The sequence below is a fragment of the Branchiostoma lanceolatum genome, chromosome 3 (genome assembly GCF_035083965.1).
Source record: "Branchiostoma lanceolatum isolate klBraLanc5 chromosome 3, klBraLanc5.hap2, whole genome shotgun sequence".
Lineage (NCBI taxonomy): Eukaryota > Metazoa > Chordata > Leptocardii > Amphioxiformes > Branchiostomatidae > Branchiostoma > Branchiostoma lanceolatum.
Genome location: NC_089724.1, coordinates 12,683,267 through 12,705,613, shown reverse-complemented (window position 1 = coordinate 12,705,613; position 22,347 = coordinate 12,683,267). Strand labels below are relative to the sequence as shown.

General features: G+C 42.2%; 2 protein-coding genes across 2 annotated transcripts in view; one reads left to right on the top strand and one right to left on the bottom strand.

The window, feature by feature from the left end:
- The first annotated feature begins 477 nt into the window (after positions 1-477).
- LOC136430352 (homeobox protein ceh-30-like) lies at positions 478-2,852 on the top strand. Its single transcript, XM_066420886.1, has 4 exons — positions 478-954; positions 1,139-1,322; positions 1,531-1,727; positions 2,029-2,852. Exons 1-4 carry the CDS (start codon positions 775-777, stop codon positions 2,482-2,484), a joined length of 1,017 nt encoding a protein of 338 aa, XP_066276983.1. The 5' UTR covers positions 478-774; the 3' UTR covers positions 2,485-2,852.
- Positions 2,853-7,674: 4,822 nt separating this feature from the next.
- LOC136430349 (protein SERAC1-like) overlaps positions 7,675-22,347 on the bottom strand; it is a 37,140-nt gene continuing 22,467 nt past the window's right edge. Inside the window, exons 11-17 of the mRNA XM_066420876.1 lie at positions 15,760-15,928; positions 12,930-13,030; positions 12,235-12,332; positions 11,610-11,792; positions 11,139-11,288; positions 10,326-10,524; positions 7,675-8,959 (exon numbers count right to left, since the gene is read on the bottom strand). Coding sequence (XP_066276973.1) covers positions 8,941-8,959; positions 10,326-10,524; positions 11,139-11,288; positions 11,610-11,792; positions 12,235-12,332; positions 12,930-13,030; positions 15,760-15,928 — 919 coding nt within the window. The 3' untranslated portion in view covers positions 7,675-8,940. The remainder of the gene's footprint in view (positions 8,960-10,325; positions 10,525-11,138; positions 11,289-11,609; positions 11,793-12,234; positions 12,333-12,929; positions 13,031-15,759; positions 15,929-22,347) is intronic.

The following is a 22,347-nucleotide window of genomic DNA, read 5'->3' as shown; positions in this document are numbered from 1 at the left end:
GAGAATTGTCCTTTTCTTTTTGTTTCAGATGTAAACATACCATCTGTAAAGGTAGAAACAATATTGTGAAGAATTATAGGTATATCGTATATCGTGACAGAAGACGTGTGGTGCCAATATCACCTTTACAATGTGCATGTGTTGACCATTGTCGGCATCCACTGATGTTGGTGAAATTCATTGATGACCAAAAATATCATAAGTGTGACGGCTTTAGAGCAAAGTGTTGTCTGACAGAGGAGAGAGAGATCGTCTGCCATACCTGTCAGTCAAGACACCGCCAGAAGCCAAAGCCAAGGTGGGTGCGACTCCATCTGTTTCCCCGCCCCGGCGCCCTTACAACAACAAAGGGCGGGGCGCTCGCGGGGGGTGGGGAGATCCGTGCATGTTCATAGTCGGCTTCTTTTAAGATGGCGCCCCGTTGCCCGGGTGACAAAAGTTTTCGTTTGAAGTCCCATAATCGTTTGGAATGGATGAGGGCGACCGCAGGGAGGAGGGGCATTGTCTTAATCAGGTAAACTGTTATGAAGCCCGATATTTAGCGCCCTGATTTCAGAGGAAAAAAGGCAGCCGCGACTTCTTTGAACAACAATCATTTCGAATTTACGTGATAAAGAAATTAGTCAACTTCTAAAACCACACGTATTTCGCTGTCAGTTTTCATTCAGGCACTTGCCATCGCACAGGACGCAACTCTCTATAGGTCTCATATTTGCTCGGCTCCAGAATATTTCTAGTAAAGTTCTAGAAGGCCCTGTGCGCTCCAGAGTGTAGATGGCAGGGAACCACATCTTCTCTATCGAGAGGCTAGCTCAGAGCAGTCGGATCCCGGAGAAGGAGGACACGGCGTGTGACAGCGAGGTGGCCCGTATAACCTCCTCCAGCTCGCCGGTTCAAGTGCGGCGTCACGTCCCCGTACTGCCACAGCCTGCGCAACCGTCCTATTACCAAAGGGTAAGTCAACGTTTTATATCGTTTGAAAGTGTTCTTCTGTATAAGGTTTAAAAAGTAGCTTTCCTTTTTGTCTTGGACGACAAAAAATTTGATTTTAGCCTCATTACTTTCGTAATCTGTATGTCGGCCATATTAGTAACTTAGATTTAATGAAAAATAACGGTCATGTTGATCCCTCATCCAGGCACGGGCGATGAAGAAGCCAAGTTCCCGCACAGTCCTGACCAAAGTGACGAATGAAAGCGACAGTTCCCCGAATGTCTCCCCCGACTCCCGCCGGACAGAACAGGCCAGGTGCCGGGCAGTTCCCGCCGACTCGACGTCAGAACAGATGTCGGACGGAGACAACGCCAGCGACGGTGAGAACGGTATGAAACACCAGTGACCTCATTTGTTTCCTCAATTCAAACATATTATACATCATGCTACTCCGACACATATTTTGTAAGATAATCCAAATTGTCATTGGAACCATTTATCATTGAGTATTAAGGTTCGTTTTCGTCGTCATATATATCCATGTTTTCGTAAAAAGCATTTTTTAAATCATAATAATTTGGTTCCGTTGATTTTCAGATCGGTACTCCTCGGACACCCCGGATAGCGACTCCCCGGGCCCAGACCGTGTTCCCTCCCGCGAGAGCAAGAAGCTGCGCACGGCGTTCTCCAACCACCAGGTCCACGAGCTGGAGAAACGGTTCAGCACGCAGAAGTACCTGTCCGCCTCCGACAGGGAGGAGCTGGCTCAGGCGCTGGACCTCACAGACGCACAGGTACGGCCCAACCCTTCTACTCTCGCTTTCATTCGTTGACATTCTTTCTAACTACACTTTTGGTTCGCTATATGAAGAATTGAATGTCTAATTATAACATACACTTTATTCCACTAATCAAACTGTGATGTCACCAGTTGTTATGTCGAGAGAATACGAGTGATTTAGAAATTCAGGATTATATTTTTATATACAGACGCATCTTAATAACTTTTTGAGTGGAGCGTCGAATGATAAAACTGTAGTGATTCGTCACGTGAAACAAGGTCGATCTCCCTAATATCTGTTTTGTCCTCCGCAGGTGAAGACGTGGTTCCAGAACCGGCGGATGAAGTGGAAGCGGCAAGTCCAGGACGCGGAGAGCGAGGCGCGGCGGTTCGGCATGTTCGGTCCCCACCACCACCCTCACCTGGCGTACCTCCCGTCCCTGGGCGTCACATTGGCGGGACTAACCCCCAACATGCTCGGGCACAGCGGCCACGGTCTCGCGCCCGTGGGCCATCCCGCCGGACCCGTACATCACTACGGACAGGGATATCATCCCTACACGGTCCCCGTGCCCTCTCACCACCCTCCATCTGCACCTGTACCTGTACCCCCGACACATTCTGTACCCGGGCAGATGCTCACGTCGGGATACCGCGGTCATCCCTACCAGCCCTGGGGGGACCCCACACACCAACTGCCCGGGTACGGGGCACCGAACTCACCCCAGGAACCACTGAGACATAACCCAGGACTTCTCAACGTGCACTGACACCAGGATATCTGAACTTGTAGAACTGGACTATAAAGAATATATGTACGAAAAAATTACTGTAATAGCTATCATAGAGGTATGATGGCGCTTTTCTTCTGAGTCACGACAAAGGCCAAGAATGTTAAATCCTCTCTATATGTGACAATATTATATAGCTTTCGTTATACCACCTGTGCCTCGTTGTTGTAGCTTGTTCATACATGTAACACTACTACATGTAGTAAGTTAAATGTTGATATCCTAAGACGAAAGGACAAGTGTCGATGGGAAAGTTTCCGACATCAACATTGTATCAAAGGAAAGTGATGTATTTTTCTATCCGTGTATATATGATGCATATAAGTAAAATAAATAGTTGTATCGAACTATCTTGCCTCTTGCGTTTTAATCACACAATTCTATCGTGAGGGTCATATTAAGTTAAAGCATATAACCTCCTTTCACGGCTATATATAGCACGTGGTCCTGATAAAGGCCGGGTAATAAACGCAGAAAGACACATCAAAACCTAGAGAAAAATCTATAAAGTCAAAGCCGTGTCGATCAAGAAAACTGTGAAAACATGCCGCTTGTCTCGAACTGCTGGATAAGAGCATCACATGGCAATGTGTCGGCATATTTAGAATCATCAAAAGAATATAGAATTCTGATCCACCAAAGCGACAAAAGTAAATGGATTACTGTCTGACTTCACACATCACGTAGTTGACGACTCACGCGTCCCGTGGACTCCCGATGGGTGGGAGGTCATGACAGTTTACACTATGAAGATCTCTCTTCAAAATTTCTCACTTTTACAGCTCAGATCTGATTTGCAAATGACAACTTGCGAAATTCAGTTGAAAAATTTATAAGATAGCCGTCTGTCATCGAATCTATTACCACAAGATTGGGGACAGTGCCGGAACTTAAAAACTTCACACGGGGTTCCCAAATTACCCTGATCCTATTCATTGTCTTTTCACCGAAAGTGCGATTTTCAGATGGTATGTGGCCATTCGCAATACAGGCATAAGTGCTTCCGTTTTTAACCTCCTTGATATATCATGTGTCGAGTCGTGGTTTGTGGACGGTTACTGAGGTTATGTCCTTGGTCAGCCCGGTCATTCTAGTTTCAAAGCCTTTGATCCACTTCGGCCATGTTGACAAAGACGAGCTAATCTCCGACCGCCATTCGTCGCTCTTAATTGGGATTAACCTAATCACTTATCCGCAATTCGTGTGAAGGACCTCCGAGTGTCAGAAAATACGATTCAGGGAGATAAAATCAGTTCAATTGGTGTAGCTAACTTGGCAACTACATGTACTTGCAGGCGTCAGAGTCAGAGTTCACTATTTCACAGGAGAACGAACGAGTTCCATCAGGAACCGACGCAACCGCGTCATACAATTTGAAGTTTAGGTATACATTGAAACAAACTTTGGAACAACAAAGTAAGTTTTGATAAAATCTCCCTGGAACAACATACATAACTTTTTTTGCCGAAGATAAGAGGAAATTAAGTATATCGGAGCCAACGACATATCAACGATCACACCACATTGCGTGCGTACTTTTAATAAAGATCTGATCACCACAAAAATTAACTTTCTTGTTCCGACTAATCATCGCGAGTCTCACAGGCACCACAGATCGCCGAAATAGCACTGTTTACGGATAAAAGTAAAGGGGAAATTGCCAGGCTCAGTGAAAAGGCGCGAGAAGTCTTGATGATGAAGCCATGAACATCTGTGCGAAGATGATTTCCCGCCAAGCTATAAAAGCCAGTGCATCCCAAAAGTGTATTGCCCACGGCGTGATCCTACAGACCATCGTGTGCGCCACGGGGCCGTCTGAAACTCTCCCCAGGACCTCTCCTTATCTCATGTCTGGTTGATGATCCTTCACCCTGGACGTCTTCTACATCTGTGAAATGAGATGTAAACAAACGGCATCCCCAAATTCCATTTTACTCGGTGTCTGGTGCCGCCGACCACCCCCGTAGAATACTAGTACCATGTTGTGTTTATTTAGATTTCTTTCATTTGCTATCTTTTGCTGTTGACGGTAAATTGTAAACGGACGAACGAGCTGCTATTGCTATGATGTGCCTGGTCCCAGCAATATGGTGTTACTGGCAAGAAAAGTAAATCATTCAATGTTGCGCTCACAAGTTGGTCTATAAGGTCTTCATTGATTCATTATAACTTAGTCATAGCCCCCACTACCACTAATACTCCTTTTTGATTATTTACATAACGAATACTAATAACCACTGACTAATAACTAAACTCCAAACTGGTTTTCTGAAATATTAGTGAAACATTATCTGTAAACTTCAGATCCGAGCTGAGACTGAACGGTAGGTCAGCTTGGTAGCCAGGGTTCAAGACCTTACAGGCCCTATCATTGTCCCTCCGTTTCGCGCATCCGAACAAAAATAAATAGTTTTGATTGATTCTTTTGTTTCCCAGCACATTATCTATTACAGTCACAACTGAGGACCTTCTGTGGTATACATAACAAAACGGTTTGTTTTGGTTGTGGGCGCCAGCTAGGCTGGTCAGTCTTGATAGCCTAATGCCACCCAGTTCCACACCCAATAGCAATGTTCTAAAAGTTTTAGCTGCATCAAGGAAGTTTAAAATCCTTCGTTGCATATATATATATATATATATATATATATATATATATATATATATATATATATATATATATATATATATAATGACGTTACACATAATTCAGGTACAAGAGGTCTCTGGAAACTGCAACAAGTTGTAACGTTACATCGCAAAGTATAACCCTTCTATTCTAGATTTTTTTCAATTAATTTCATTAACAAGCCCACTTCTGTACGTTGCACTTCACTGTGAATAGTCTCATTTCGTGTTCGCGACATCCCCAAAGTGTTGTTTAACGATGAGTTGTCGATATTTTCACCTACGATATAAGCAGATGTGTCATTCATGACAATGGCCGTGTCTGGATCCTTGGCGCCAGCGGGGCTAGCGAGTTTGTCGTTTGAACTTTGATCATGACGTCATGTATGTTGCGTCCTGTGTGAGAGAGGACAGCTTACTCATCATACTTGCACTTTTGAACCCTAAACTTGGGGAGAAAGTTTTGAGCAATTCATTATGTATCGAGAAACGAGGATTTCCAAATTATCTTGCGGGATATCATAGAGGTCGCAATTTCGCGCCGGATTTCGTTATGCTCTCCCCTCGACTCCCAGACTGGACAGATGACCAAAAAAAAGTGGGGGAAACAAAACAATATAATAAACCAATGTCCTTGAATAAACGTCGTCAACATCTGTACATGTAGGAGATAGCCTTTGCGGGAGCGAATACGAATAAACAGCCTTTTAGCCAGCACCTATCGAGAATAGATGTACAACTCCACGGACGGGGCGCAGGCAATATTCTCCAAGCAGAGGCTTCGATCGAGAGGGGTAGTTTTGTCCGGGATTTTAACGTTCCTGAGAGGAGAGGAACGTTAAAATCCCGGACAAAACTACCCCTCTCGATCGAAGCCTCTGCTTGGAGAATACGCAGGCAAAGCAAGCAGCAAGGAAAACACTCGAACAGAACAGGTTGAAATCAACCAAACGTGAAATCAGCATGTCAAAATCGATTATTGATAAACCTGGGATGATTTCACAGGGCAGATGGTTTTTAAAGGGAACGGGGAGCGTGACAACATGCTATAGATCGCCGTGTTCAAGTTGAAGACTTTTCCACTTTTGTAAAGAGAACTCTATGCCGAGAGGCCACTAATGTAAAGTTTTACCCAATGTAATTCAAGTTTATTTATCGGATTTTATCCAGTCGTATATTTGTGAAAAAACACTTCAATCTGTATGCATCCAGCCCGTTGGCAGAGAACCTTCAAATAGATTGATATCCCCATTCTAGTTCAAATGCGTTTACCAATTAAACACCGACAAAGGACTGGGTTTCACGAAAGCGGAGCACAGAATGTTTTAGCCATCTCTGCATGGTCGACTTGACGAGTGATGCCATCCGACATGGTCGCCTTCGAACGTATGTCCAACACAAGAGGTCGTTCCGTGGAAATGTAAAGACGGGTCCATTCAATTTCACGCGGATTTCACGGCCGATAGGCAGCTGGACATTAACTCAAACCAGGCCATGCACTTGTATGGAGACACAGCTCTTATATACAAGCAGACGGTTTAATAGTTCTTTCATTCAAATCAAATCAAGGAGGTTATAGGCCAGGCGTTGATTGCATCTTTCTTGTACCATACATTGACAGTGCTTGATTTCACCGTGGGTTACGCAAACCCTTCACTTGACTTGGCTAGAGTTGTGCGTTCTCTGGTTTACCAAGGAGGTTAAGATAAGATTTTAACCTCCTTGGGTTAACTAAGCTGTTCTCTCCAGTTTCATGGACATACTGTGATTGTGATATAATGTCCTTGACAGAACCACAGATCAGCAGAACGAACTGCATCGAAAATGGCAAGTTGCAGTCAGCTACTGTAGTAATGGGTGCAGTTCGTTCCTTTCTCGCAGAACGGCACTGCTAACGTTTATCATCTTCGCCGCTTTTACATGTACGTCGTGGTTGTTTCTAACACCGCATAAAACATGACAGCCAGCAATCAATAAGGACCGCTGAGTGACGGTCTGCCACGCGGCAAGGTCAGTTGAGTGATGCGTGGGCTACCTGACCAACCTGCATCGATGACAACGGGCATGACCTTGATTTTGAACTTTATGAACGAACGCCGCTCAATACTACCACCTTCATCTTTCAACCTGTCAACTGTCTTGTAGTAATATCAGTCGACCTAACCTACAAATATATGGTATAGTTATATCTTTGGACTGTTGAGCAGGAAGACTATTAGTATTACCATGGTTCACTTATGAAGATTCTTGACCAACAATCGGTTACATCTATCATTAAAAAGTTCTATTCACCTTTCCTATGGTTTCCTCAGTGTAAGTCTTCTGTTGTTTCAATCAGAAACCTCATTGGTTGAAGAAATGGGCGTGGTAAATTTATATACAAGCCCGAAGTTGGCACGGCTCAAAAGAGACACTTTACGGCTGACTGAAATACTGCAATCTGATCTCGTTTATCACTCGGTTTCGTTTTCCCTCGGGGTTCACATTAAAAGTAATACTAGTCAAGTGTGCTATTTATTATGCTATAAGAGTAAAAGTTATTACTTTTCAAGCTTGACAACATTTCTGCTTTATTTGGTCATATAATATGGATAAACTCTGCACAAATATTGTTTTCAGATTCAGTAAAATATGGCTAACTACAGACACATATGTACAACAACATTCCAGCTCCCCCTCTGTTCACAAATATAAAACTTTCAAGAACTCCTTGAAAAAGAATTAACATGCTTAAAAACCCCAATTCTCATGGCAAACTCCTGAGGTAAAAATAGTTGTTCCACAAGTTATCTTGGAAAGTGGGCAGTGGACCTGGGATTGTTGGTTAGTAAATATAATCCCCAATTGTCATGTTGGGAGGGTGACGTGATACTAGTATACCATCCTCTCTCCTTCCCAGTCAAAATTTCAAAAGCCCATTAATCTATGATATCAATTGGAACTATGCCAAGTCCTACTGAAGTTGTCTCCTGTTTATATGAAGCCAGACATTTAATAACAACAGTATACATGTGGCAAAATAAAAATTCAATCTTAGATAGAATGAACTTAAGCCAAAAGGGTGAAGAAAAGTAGCTCTAAACTTACATGAGAAATACAACATCAAGAGCAAAGCAAAACCTTTGTAAATCAATGAAATAAATGTATGTACACAAATTGCATGCTGAGAAAAGTACTAGTAAGTACAAATGTAGATAAGTTTACTGTTTAAAAGGTTCACTCTGTCATTCTCTAAAACCAATGCATCTTTCTAATGAAATAAAGGAAAACAGTTTATAAAGCATTGCAGCAACTACCACATGTAGTAATTAAAGAAAATTGCATTTTAAAAAGAACAAGCATTCATGCAACGCAAACTAAGTTATCCAATGGCCTCATCTGGTAAGCACATAAAAATGTAACTCAGGTTACTTGCACAATTTGACTCAAGTGACACAGTTATATCACTAGACTGTTTTACGATTCCTTGTTTGTAAAGTGTATGTACATGTTCATAAGTTAAGTTTTATATGAATGTATGTCTTTGTCTTATATGTGTTACAATATATTAAGTTTATATATCTTTATAAGAACTCATCAGTCAGAGAAACTAAATTTGGTTTGGGAGAATAACCGTAGCAGCATTACAGGCACCAATCTCTTCAGAAACACTAGCACCCAACCTGACAGACTTTCTTAGGTCACGACTACACTGAAGTCCACATGTACATGCCTACTTTGACCTGTCCTTTGTCAGGTCCTTTAAAACTATAGCGCTTTGGCTGCTGTGTACACGCCTGTACGTTCAGAACAGGTCCCACTCTATACCACTCATCGATCTGACTTCAAGCTGAAACAAAAAGTAAAAACTAAAACTCAAAACTTTCAAAATAGAGTTTGACAAGAACAGAAGTGAACATTGCACACTGTATACAATATAAAAAATAAAATTACTTACATAAGTCTACTGGAGTACATGTTAGTGTTTTTTTTGCCCAGGAATATTACAGCCAAGGTAACTTTCTTGCATTGGAATAGCAAAGCAAAACTAACAATATGAAGGAACATTTCATGGCTAGCATGCCAATTGACCCCCCTAAACCAAGTTGAATGGCAATCATTATCATTTGTAATGTTTACAAGTGTTAGTAAACACATAAAATAGTGCATCCCAATGATAAGGCATTCTTGGGAAACATCAGGGCTACAGACATTCACAATGTAACATGGAGGTGAACAATTACTAGTTACAGGATGGCAAAGTCTTGTTACTTTGAAATGTTTCTCATTCTGTCTTTGTTGAACAACATTGCAACTATATCCTACTGTGTCTGGTATGGGCACATCCATGCATCCAATGGGTACTGGGTAGGGGTGGGTACCGGTACAGAAAATTCAGGTCCGGTCCAGGTCCAGGTCCAGAGGGTCAGGTCCAGGTCCGGACCTGTACCTGTACCTGATTAAAGTAGTGTCGCAGTACATCATATTTTGGCGAGCGAGCCTCAAGTAAAGGTCTTTGTGAGTCCTACCAATTATGTTCAAATTGTATATTAGAATAATGTGATTATTCTCGGTGCACACTATTGTGCACTCGCCGTCTGTTGGCTCATCTACATATGATTAACAGCTAACGTCTTCGAAAAAGGAAACCACGACTTGTTAAATCTGCTTATTTTGTATCAGACCGGTTATGTGTGACCGCCTGCTGGTAGCCTGGTACTGTGAATTTTCAAATCGGTCCATAGGCCGGTCCACTTGTTTTTTTCTGGACCGTTTTTTTTTGACCGGTCCATAAGAAAATACCGGTTTTGTACCGGTACACGGTACCGGTGCCCACCCCTAGTACTGGGACATCAATGGATTTGATAGAAAAAAAGATTAAGTGATGCATGAAAATCACTGTGAGCTCCTGTAGCAGCATTGGCATTAGCTTGAAAGGTCCCTCACTGACCCCAGCAGATGGTCAGGAAAAGGCTACATCTAGTCTTGATCTAGTCAAAACATCCATGCCTTCCTTTCTTTCTTTACGATGGGTGAGGGACAACATTCAAAACCATCAGTTTTGATACATGGTACAAAAGGCATTTCAAAAATTAAGAGGTTGTGGCCTATGTTGGAAACCTTGCATTGATAGTAACAAGCAGCTGTCAATGATAATCATCCATTCTACATCATGCAGTGTGTTGCTTCCTGCGCCTCCTAGCAGAATGACTTACAACTGCATGTGTCTCCAGATGTACTCGTTGTCCATGATCTCGTCCAGCCCTCTCTCCAGTTTCTCTGCCAGGGTGGACTTGGGAATGTTCCTCTGGATGAACTGCAGTGTTAACTCATACAGGATGGAGCCCTTGTTCTCTGGTTTGCACACATTTAGATGATTCACATCCACCTGGTGGAACTCTCCAAAACCTGGATCTGAGGGAAACAACATCAAATATCAGGGATCGAACTCGAAAATCAAATCTGCTGCATGCACAATACCACAGACTTCATAAACGTCTTGATACAAGCAGTACAGTCCCTTGCTTATATTTCATGCAAATAAAAATGTAGATACACTTAAACCTCCCAGATTTCATTCTGTGAAGTTTAATAAATAAACTTAACAAGCAATGAATCTGTCTTGGATAATCAAGGTCATTGACTCTTACAACAAACATTACATTAGCGTGAAACTGAATCACACCTTACCTTGTGTTGGTTGGCCTCAACAAAATACATAAAACATTAGCAAATAGTATTTTTTACATGGCATAGAATTGTGGTGAACCTTTATTTTTCAACCTTGAATATTTCAGACGACTTCACACCTCAAAACTTGTACCCTGCAGCTGCCACAGGAAAACATCTTCACCCTTATTCATCATCATACTTCAGATTTCATCTTTTACCAAATCCCCTCACTTCCTAGATAAAGCATGAATTACTTAGTACTATGTAGCTTGAGAAAGGCCCTGCCATATATGGCTCACTAAGGAAGATGTTTCCAACATGAAGTTTAGGTAGCACCAAAGTAGTACAGAACTGACTTGCAGACTTGAGAGGCACGATGAGTGTTTTGATGGTTGTTCCCTGGGCGATGTTTGTAGGCACAGTCTCTGCCAGAGTCAGGATGTCCACACTCTTCTTGTCGACAAAGACTGTGAAGTCCTCGTGTAGTTTCTTCAGGGTAGCATTGTCTGGTCAAATAGGGGCAGAAGGAACCACTAGTACATGTATCATGAACTGAATGGAGTAAGTTGATGTGATTAGATAAGATTAACTGAAGACTAGTACATGTTTCACTTACCAGTACAGGGAAGGCAAATTTAGGTACAACAATATCAATAGAAAACAAAATTTTAAACCATTTAGTCTACTTGAAGAAAACTGCCCCAAAAAGCACCTGGTCTAAGTAGTGACATCCACACAGCAAAACACCAATGAGAGATACATATGAACATGAATACTTCAAACAGCCTCTGATATATTCCGTAACTGCTGTTTGTGTTCTGACCTACCATGGCTGAGCTCTCGCACCTCCACAGATGGGAAGAGCAGGTAGCGTACTTGTGTGGAGTAAGCGGCCAGGCTGGAGCCGAAGTGGGGGGTGCTGTAGAACAGGATGCCCTTGGTGTTATCAGCAAGGTCACCAAAACTGCTGTCCTGGAGGGAGTCTGTCAGCATCTTCTTCACCAACAGTCCTACAAATAACAACGGGAATTAAGACATTGGATCTCAAAGAATGAGTGGGAAGGAAAAAAATGCTGGAGACAGCCCTGCTATGTAGCAAGGTCGGTACTGGCTAACCAAAGAAAAGGACATACCTGTAAAGGGTGGGCATGTTGAGTATGACTTAATTAATCAAAATAGCATATACCTGATTTCAAAATCCTTTGAGATACCATAAAAATCAGCTTATTTCATATTGAGTTTATCTCTGCTAAACCTTCTAATCTTCTTATCATCCCCTGGAAAAAGGAATTCAACCTCAATAATCCAGTTGTTTTCCCCCACAGATTAATGCTGTTGTATGAAATATTCTATATTAGTAACTCAAAATCTCAGGCTAATCAAAGAAGCTTGTATATATATAAACATACTGTAGTATCCTTGGGCTGACTGACCTTCTCTTGTCCTACTTACCCCCCATGGAGTGTGTGACCCAGATGATGGGCCGGGTTCCGACTCCAGCAGCCTTCAATTTCTCCAGAATCTCTCTGCTGCGGTTGGCAAGGGAACGCCTGCAAGGACAGATATGAAGTAACAATACAGATGTTAAATACATTTTTTTGTGTCCATGCCCACAGGGTTATGAATGTCTGGTAGCTACCCAACAGGCACAATTTCTTAAGTACTCTGTGAGCAGAAACAGCTTTCATGAATAGTTGTCATTAACATGGAGGTTTTGCCTTTGTAAGCCTCTATGCTATTTCACAGTTGCAAGAACATCTAACTACAACCAAGCAATCAATAAACAGGTTTCCATGCAGCTACATATGAGAGGCGTTAAAAAAATGATCGACCTCAAGCAGAAATAGGGGCATAACTTAAGTTTTGGGGCATGATTATAAAATGTAAAGCCTTTATAAATTACATATCGATGTCCAAAACTCAAATCCTTGTGACCTTTACTTTGCAGGCATACAATTGGGTAACACAAACTCCACTGTCCAAGGCTCTAGTGCTTGAATTGTCTTCTTCGTCAGTTTTTTATTATATTGCAGGTTTTAATATCTATATCTCAGCATATTTTGTCCAATGCATAGCCACATGCAAATTTGACTGCTGTAGGAGCTGTTATGTACACAAAACAAGAAAACGAACAACAGAAAACAGACTTCTCCTGTTCCACAGGGCAGATGGGCTGCCAGTCACTCAGGTGGGTGTCGTACTCCACGGACAGGATCCGCAGGTTGGGGCAGTCCTTCGCTAACCAGCTCTGCAGAGACATTAACGATTGATTAAACAGGCAACACTATAAATCCGGAAAGACACTCTAAATCTAGAAAACTTAAATTTTGTCTAAATCAATTGACCAAATGAATTAATGTCTAAGTATGATGTTACAAAAGATTGTCAATATTTAGGTAACAATTAACTGTCTCCAAGAAAACGGGCAGTTCTGCAGAACTCGGCAGAAATCTGGTAACCTCAGGAAGACTGTATAGTATAGGGAATAAAATTTGTTTCCCTTTTAGTTATTGATATTCTGCATCATGATGTGTTAAATATCATCCGTATCACATGTTGTTGTCTTCCTAAAAGAATTTAAGTTAAGAATCAGGATTTAGAGTGTCTTTCCAGATTCATAGTATCCCCTGTTTAATTAAAGAAATATTGAGTTATAAAAGGCGCCCACCAACTTAGTATCCCTTTGGCAGAAATAAATCGCTATAAAAACAGTCCCATTCCATACTTTACTCATCTATTGAATACATACACCTGATAAAATCTCCCGACGTTTATTCATTTAGTTTACAGTTTGATGTTAGACATTGTTTCTTCTTTTATTATTTGTTCAGTCAAGAAGTTCTGTATTTGGTTTCTAATTCCTCGTACAATACGTTATCTTCTTCTTGTTTCTAGATTTTGAATGGTACTAGTTGTTTGAATTTAAGTTAGATTTGTTAAATGTAATACGCCTAATGTACGCAATTCAGCATCCTTTTCTGAGGACGCTGCCATGTACTTCAGCGATGTATGAATGATCGAATCAATAAACTTACTATATATAAAACTAGCAGTAGTAAAAGCATTGCAAATACTGTATACAGCAGATCTTACATCTGCCAAGGAGGTTCTACTTTTGTTAGCATTCATTGCTCTGGTTGTTTTTTATTTGTTCGTGATCAGGATAACTCAAGGCCATATGTGATGGATTCTTCCATAATTTTAGAAAAAAATTCATCATCGTAAGAAGGGATAAACAATCAAGCCTCAAATCCTGTCAGCCAGGAAATGAACTAATTTGCCACCAACTGTTGCTTAAGTCCAGCCTGTGTATGTGTGACCTACTAACATTTGTGCGGCTCAAGACGTGTTGAAAGTGCGTACAGTAAAAATCCCAAAATAATTCATAGCGTGGGCGTATCTAAAAGGACAGACATCTGAAATTTATCCTAGAGAGGATTGTGGTTTACCGGTGAATTTTTCAAAGCCTTATTTAAGTTATCAAAAATTAACTGTTTTTCATATTCTTTATCCAATTTACACCAATAAAAGCTTTCTATCATCCATGGTTTGATCCTATGTCAAATGGGGTTCCTGCCATGCTGAAATCAGATAGTTTGAGTAATGGACAACCATGTATGAAACATAGACTGCTCTCTTGCATCTAGGCCAAATGGACCTCAACTGATCCTCATAGATAAATATCATACTAGTAATGGTGCTGTTGAAGGCTGCTTGAAAAGGGCAAATCTTTTTACAGGTCCTGTGATCTACAAAAGGCGGTGGAGATTTTTTTCTAATGCACATAAAGATTAAGAAAGTTAACAGATACTCTTTTACACCAGAGTGTAATATTAGAAGTTCCGGTTTAAGCAAATGAATTAAAAGCATTGCCCCAGTAAGAGATCTTCTTGTCACGACCTGGCTTCCACTCAGGGTTTTTGTATCAAGCAAGGGAAGGTATTTGTTCACAAATGTTTTATGCACCGGTTGCCTCTCTTTGAATTACTAGTAACTTTAAAAAAATAGATGGATTGCTTGGGTGGGGGGCAAAATTTGGAAGCTAGTATTATAAAAAAGCTACTCAATGGACCGATCCAGTCGAACACCATATCGAACATATAGAACCCCCTGTTCTATTTGGAACACCTCCGTCAAGAACAGCGCTAGTTGGACAGAAATGACACGCGTTAAGCAGGGTATGTACATCTGTCACAGGCTTTCCACTACATTGGCTGCATGTATGCTCAGGAAAAAACAAAATGAAACAGAAAATGGCTCGGGCACTCATTGGGAGGGAGCTTGTAACACATTTCCAACTACTACGAAGTCCGCGAGTGCAGAGTTCCGCCTCTTCTGTACTTGTCTATGAAACTGATTAATATGAATGCGACACGGTAAGTAAAAGAATTGTATTTTGATAGTTAATTACTATAAGACATGCAGCTGCAATTCATGCAGTCAACACAGTGGGAACCCTGTCACAGATATACGTACCCTGTTTTACACGTGCAACGGCTGCTTGTCAAAAAACGGGCACTGATTGTCACCAACAAGGTAATGATATGCGACGCAGTCCGCTTCCACATTGACCGAAAATATTACGCTCTCGTCGTAACAACATCTACCCCCTCCTCAAACAACCCTACTCAGTGGATACAGCCGTCCACAAGGAAGGCATAGCATTTTTTTGGTCCGGTCTGAAAGGGTTTTAGAGCCAAAAAAGCTCAACAGAAGATAGTCTGCATATTCGTCAGCCAAGCGCGCACGGCCGTTTTTGTCCGTCAAGAGCCGTTTTTGACGGACTATTCGAAATAGAACAGGCTTCTAGTGTTCGAACTGGATCGGTCCATTGGCATGGCCTTTGAAAATGTGCAAGATTCTGATTTTTTCCATCTTGTCTAATGTAGTCAAAATGAACAGTATACAGAGTGATATGTGTCATTCTAACAGACTGAAGGCTTATACACTGTAAATTGATCCAAAAGGAAAAGTGACCTTAGGCCAGCACTCTGTGTACTCCTCCTCCCCTTCCTCTGGGTGAACGTGTGCACCGTCTGGGTTCTCCATCTCTGGGTGGTCATCTGCACTGTCCTGTTGTCGCCATGTTTTAATGGCTCCTCCCAACAGACCGTGCACAAACACTATGTCTGCTCGGATAGGTTCTCTGGAAAACACACACAAGAAAGATGGCAGACCCTTAGAAATTTGGCCCGATTAAAAGAAATGAATGCTGGGAGGAGGGACTTAAACTGAGGGTCAGCCAAAGCCTAGCCTCCACCAGGCCTTCCTACAGGGGCTACAATTTTCCTGGCCTAATGACTAATTTCTCTTCTAATACAGAACTTGCTAATTGAATATTAACTAAATGATTTTATCATCATATTCCTCTGATCCACTATTTAGCCCTTCCAGTGCTGAGGCTGATCAGAGCTAGCATTTATTGGCATGTATTGATGCTGGAAGGGTTAAACAAGCCTTACATTCGGACAAAATGGAAATGAACTGAAACACTTTTGAAACCACTTTCACCATTTATGCTCCAGGTTTCCCAGCAGGCATTTTGTATGGCAATTACAAGTTTTTGTAGGATACTGTACACAATCAATACCCATTCAGCACCAAGGACATCACCAACATAATGCATAACACAAATCTTCTGGGATCCTTTTATTGAAGGGTTTACTTCTTAACTGACATCTTGGCTATATCTTTATATGTTTCCTGTCATAAATGGTGCACTATCTAACTGTGGATTTGAAATCAATTCAACTCTTCCCTAAAACCAAGGAGGTTTCATCTTAATCTTGTTAGAACTGTAGCTCTTTTCTATAGAAAAAGGTTCCTTGTGATTGCTTTCCTGATGGGAATAACCTTGACCTCTTCAAATCAAGAGTCATCTTGTGACATGTTGGTAAATCTACTTCAAATTTCATATTGAATGAACTACTTGTGTGACTTAACTCCATCTATCTCAACTTACTATCTCACACAGTTCTTATTCTCGGTACATGTATCAAAGTAACCCTTGGGGGGGATTTATTTTGAGCCTTATTTTGAAGTGACCTATAGTAAATGGAAATAGAAAATCTATAAAAAGCCAGCTCTCCACCAGCAGGGCATCTCAGCTTTCTTGCATTTAACTACAGATCTGTATCTGTATACAACTGCTCTTTACAACATCACACCATATTCATTTACATGCATCTATATGTATATGTCAGGGTAAAGATTAAATCTGACAGAAACACTGATAGATTCTGCCGGCAAAAATCCTGATGGGACAATTTAAAACTATTCCCTTTGATAAAAGACAGTCAGAACTTTTCAACTTTCATGTCACTTTTGAACCCAGAATTGAATTGAAAGTTAGAATCTATAAATGTAGGACCACCTTAAAGCTGCACTATGTAAGATTTGGTCAATACAGAAAGTCAACTTTCTTACCATTTCTTTACATAGTACAATGTAAGTTGAATCAACATTGTACAATTACATACAAGTACTCTGTTACAACATCATTGCACCATGCAAACCTGTTTAAAAACTGTGAACGTTCAAAGAATACAAGGCCAGTGGGCAGTTGGGGCAGTGTGGCCACACATGGCTTATCAGCCCAACTGCCCAGCTGGGGTGCCTGTTTCACCACAGTTTCTGCAAAAGCTCCTTACCAGAGTTCTTGCAGCTTTGAAGGGGGAAAAGCCACTTTATCAATGCCCTACCAGGCCTCAAAATTAACTTTTTCCCTACTGTCCCAGCATTGTCCCAAAAATAAATTTCAACTGTCCCGAAGTGAGGATGGACTGTCCCAACCCTATTTTCAGAAATGATGTACTATAAAGCTTAGTAAGAGTACAGTATTGCTGTGCAAGCTTATTGTCCATTGAAATAAACTCAAAATCAACTCAGATGCAAAATTGTCTTGTCTTTTTTATTAGACAACAACAACAACAAATTTATTACATTGTATCTTATGGATAGTGGTGCAATGTCCACTGCACATTTACAGGTAGACCACTTGCTGCAGTGCCTTATCATGTAACAAGTGGCAAATGGGAATTGGGAACTTCAAAAAGTCATTTTAAGAACATAATCTTTTTCTGAAAACAAACAACAATACATAGTGAGTCACTGAGTGACACTAGTCTAGTACATTTACAGGGACCACATTTGTCAGAGTAGTCACTGTGGAAGCTGTGGATGGGGCTGACTCGGGTCGGGGCGCTCTACCTCTGTGTGAGGTTTTTGCTTTTTTCGCTGGCCGCGCGCCCGGCCCCCCTCCCTCCTTCCTCCGGCGATGGGCGGAGTCACGAATCATCGCGTCTCTGAAACCCATGCGGCACGCGCGCTGTAATTGCAGAACAAACAGATCAAATTCGGGGGGCTTTTGGGGGAGCGGAGAGCCGGCTCGCGCGCCTGAAAACCGCGGGGAGATCGGAGAACCTGCTCGCACGCCTGACAACCGCGGGGAGATCGGACATTCTGATGTTGATTCGTTGATTATTTTCCTATTGTCCCAAAAGTGTCCCAAAGAGATTTTTCAGTTGTCCCGGCCTAAAATTTAGTGGCCCCGGGACATCGGGACATAGTTAACTTCGAGCCCTGCCTACAAATTTGACTAAATTCATCATCATATTTTACCCTCAAGCGAAAAGATATGAGTGTTTCCATCTTCATAACATCCACTGAAGTGTCGCTAAGTCATTAGCCTAACCACAGGGGACCGACCAGTGTGCATGGATGTTGTTGTTTACACCAGGATGGTCTACGTTGAGGTGGTATCACAACCTTTTGCAGCTTGTTTTTGCACAGTTCACAAACACCAGACATGCCAGAAATAGACGAATTAATGATGAAAATATGCTGAAAAGTGGTTGTACATGTCATTTGCATTACGATTTATTCACAAAAATATTTTTAATTTTAGCGCAAAAATCTTGAATTCCTAGCATCTTGATGACAGAGACTCTGATAAGGATCTCTGTTGGTGAATCATTGATTCTGCCAGACTGCAGTCTCTACTATGACATATATATATATAGGTTCAGCCCCTATTGATGAAAGATGAATCATAGCTCTGGGATGCTTATTCATTGTCAGACTGATGTATCTCCCAGCTCCAGTCTCTTTTATGACATATACTGTAAATGTATTTAAGTTTGTGTGGTTTTTATTTTGCGCGAAAACGAAGTGTCTGCGGTGGTTTTAAGCTCGCGGCAGCACTATAGTCACATACTGCTACAGTATTGGACAAAAATGGTTTTAAGTTTTCGGTGAAACGGTCACGAAAACCTCGAACATAAAACCACAGCGAACATTTCTGCATTTAAAGTATTTCATTTCAATGGTGACTGGGATCTTTTCTCACAAGCATTCAGCAATGGATGCCTCTGTACATCTGATTTTTTTTTATTCATGAGTTTATTTGGAGCAAAAGCAAAAATACATCTGACATTTTGAGTTAAAGGGCAGGTCAATTTGTCAAATTGATATACCTTTTATAAAATCATGGAGAACAACGAATACCAAGCCAATTATAAACACAATTCATGACTGGGTGCTGGGAACCGTAGGCTACGGTATCTACTCAATCAAGCTGATAAAAATAGTAGGAAGATTGGTTAGGAAAGGAGGTGATGAAAGGAAAACATTTGCAAGTCAATGCAGAATATCTTCCTTCTCACCTTTTCCAAAGGTGCTATTTATTTTACACAACCTGCTTAAACAGGACATTTTTCAACAATCATGGATATCAGATCTGAAGTTGACTTGCACAGTTGACAAGTAATTTGTGGTTACAAAGTAGAATTCTTTTTTTTCTATAACCTACATGTCCATCAATGCTTTGCAATGGTTTGGCAGCTGAACAAATGTCCTCATTAAGTCAATAGAAAGATGTGTAGTTTCAGCTCATCCTGGCACAACTTCCTTCTCATCTTGTACTTGACTTTGAAGAGGAAGGTGTTACAACTGAGTAGTCAGAACACAATAGAGAACACAACGTGGTGCACTCTGTATCACCCAAGGTCCCAGTTATCTGCGGGTTGGTCAGAGTGGGGCTGAGTGTGATAAGAAATACCAGGTATATAAACTGACCCAAATGTGAAGAAATACACAGCGGGAGTTTCTTCACGACACGCACACTTTGCACGTACGTGTATTTCGTCACGTCGCGCTAATTTGGCACGCGCGTGTATTTCCTCTTCACCACAAGAGTTGGCACGCATTTCTTGAGCGAATTGAGGTGGCAAACAGACTGCGTGTATTCCTTCCGCTATCCACGATCTTTTCACGCAAAACTCCCCCCGCCCGGCGGCTACTATTTTCTGCCCGGGGTTCAGACTCAATGTTACGGTAAACAGACTGCGTGTATTCCTTCCGTTAAGACGATCTTTTCACGCAAAACTCCCCCCGCCCGGCGGCTACTATTTTCTGCCCGGGGTTCAGACTCAATGTTACGGTAAACAGACTGCGTGTATTCCTTCCGTTAAGACGATCTTTGCACGCAAAACTCCCCCCGCCCGGCGGCTACTATTTTCTCACGGCCCGGGGTGTTACGGACTATGTTACGGTAAAACAGACTGCGTGTATTCCTTCCGTTAAGACGATCTTTACACGCAAAACTCCCCCCGCCCGGCGGGTACTATTTTCTGCCCAGGTTTTTACGGACTATGTTACGGTAAACACTACAGACTGCGTGTATTCCTTTCGCCATTGAAGATCTTTGCACGCAAAACTCCCCCCGCCCGGCGGCTACTATTTTCTGCCCGGGGTTCAGACTCAATATGTTACGGTAAACAGACTGCGTGTATTCCTTCCGTTAAGACGATCTTTGCACGCAAAACTCCCCCCGCCCGGCGGGTACTACTATTTTCTGCCCGGGGTGTTACGGACTATGTTACGGTAAAACAGACTGCGTGTATTCCTTCCGTTAAGACGATCTTTGCACGCAAAACTCCCCCCGCCCGGCGGGTACTATTTTCTGCCCGGGTTTTTACGGACTATGTTACGGTAAACACTACAGACTGCGTGTATTCCTTTCGCCATTGAAGATCTTTGCACGCAAAACTCCCCCCGCCCGGCGGCTACTATTTTCTGCCCGGGGTTCAGACTCAATATGTTACGGTAAACAGACTGCGTGTATTCCTTCCGTTAAGACGATCTTTGCACGCAAAACTCCCCCCGCCCGGCGGGTACTACTATTTTCTGCCCGGGGTGTTACGGACTATGTTACGGTAAAACAGACTGCGTGTATTCCTTCCGTTAAGACGATCTTTGCACGCAAAACTCCCCCCGCCCGGCGGGTACTATTTTCTGCCCGGGGTGTTACGGACTATGTTACGGTAAAACAGATTGCGTGTATTCCTTCCGTTAAGATCTTTGCACGCAAAACTCCCCCCGCCCGGCGGGTACTATTTTCTGCCCGGGGTTTTACGGACTATGTTACGGTTAACACTACAGACTGCGTGTATTCCTTCCGCTAAAGACGATCTTTACACGCAGCACTCCCCCCGGATCCGCCCCGGGCGGCTACAATTTTCTGCTCGGGGCTTTACGGACTATGTAATTTTGTTACGGTGGTAAACAGACTGCACTATTCCTTCCGCTAAAAATTTAAAAACGATCTTTACACGCAGCACCCCCCCCCCCCCGACGGCTACAATTTTCTGCCCGGGGTTTTACGGACTATGTTATGGTCACGGGTAAACAGACTGCGTGTATTCCTTCCGCTAAAGACGATCTTTACACGCAGCACCCCCCCTCCCCTGCCCGGCGGCTACAATTTTATGCCCGGGGTGTTACGGACTATGTTAGTTTTGTTACGGTGAACAGACTGGCAGTGCGTGTATTCCTTCTGCCTAAGACGATCTTTACACGCAGCACTCCCCCCTCCCCCTCCCCCTCCCCCGGCCCTGCCCGGCGGCTACAATTTTATGCCCAGGGTGTTACGGTGAACAGACTGCACTATTCCTTCCGCTATTTAAAGACGATCTTTGCACGCAAGTGGAAAATGGAAGCTATCGACCATTTCTATCTGACAGTCTGATCCATGCCTTAGCAGACGTCGTTGTTGCAAGCTTTTCCTCGGTATAAAATTATTTGTTTCGTTGTATACATTTCTTCTAAAGTTTAATTCTTGCTATTTCCTAAAACGTCAAACGTATAGATCTATTATTGAAAGACCTTGAAATGTAAGTCCTGATGTCACTTGTAGATACTGCCATTGTTTGCTCTTGGACGCGATGTTTGGTGGCAAATGAAGAAAATTGTTACTATCGGCTGCTTCTGTCTGATTCATGCTTTAGTAGACGTCATTGTTGGAAGATATTTTTTTATTCGTACAGAATTATCAGTTTCGGTGTATACCTTTCTTTTAACTTCCTTGGTTAAATCCATGTTGTTTCCTCATCAAATGTCAAACATATATCTTTGAAAGGTAAGCCCTGACGTAAATTGTGTCACTGTTCGTAAAACCATAATTCCGACCACAACTTGAGTTAGGAGAAGGTAACGGTTTAGATACAAACGCAACGCAGGGCAGGCTGAACATACACAACTTCGTCAGAACGTGGACTTCATAGAGGA

Excerpts from the sequence above, each read along its gene's own strand:
- LOC136430352 (XM_066420886.1), top strand. The coding sequence starts at position 775 with ATGGCAGGGAACCACATCTTCTCTATCGAGAGGCTAGCTCAGAGCAGT. Across the intron at positions 1,323-1,530 it reads CGCCAGCGACGGTGAGAACG|ATCGGTACTCCTCGGACACC; the intron begins GTATGAAACACC and ends GTTGATTTTCAG. Across the intron at positions 1,728-2,028 it reads TGGACCTCACAGACGCACAG|GTGAAGACGTGGTTCCAGAA; the intron begins GTACGGCCCAAC and ends TGTCCTCCGCAG.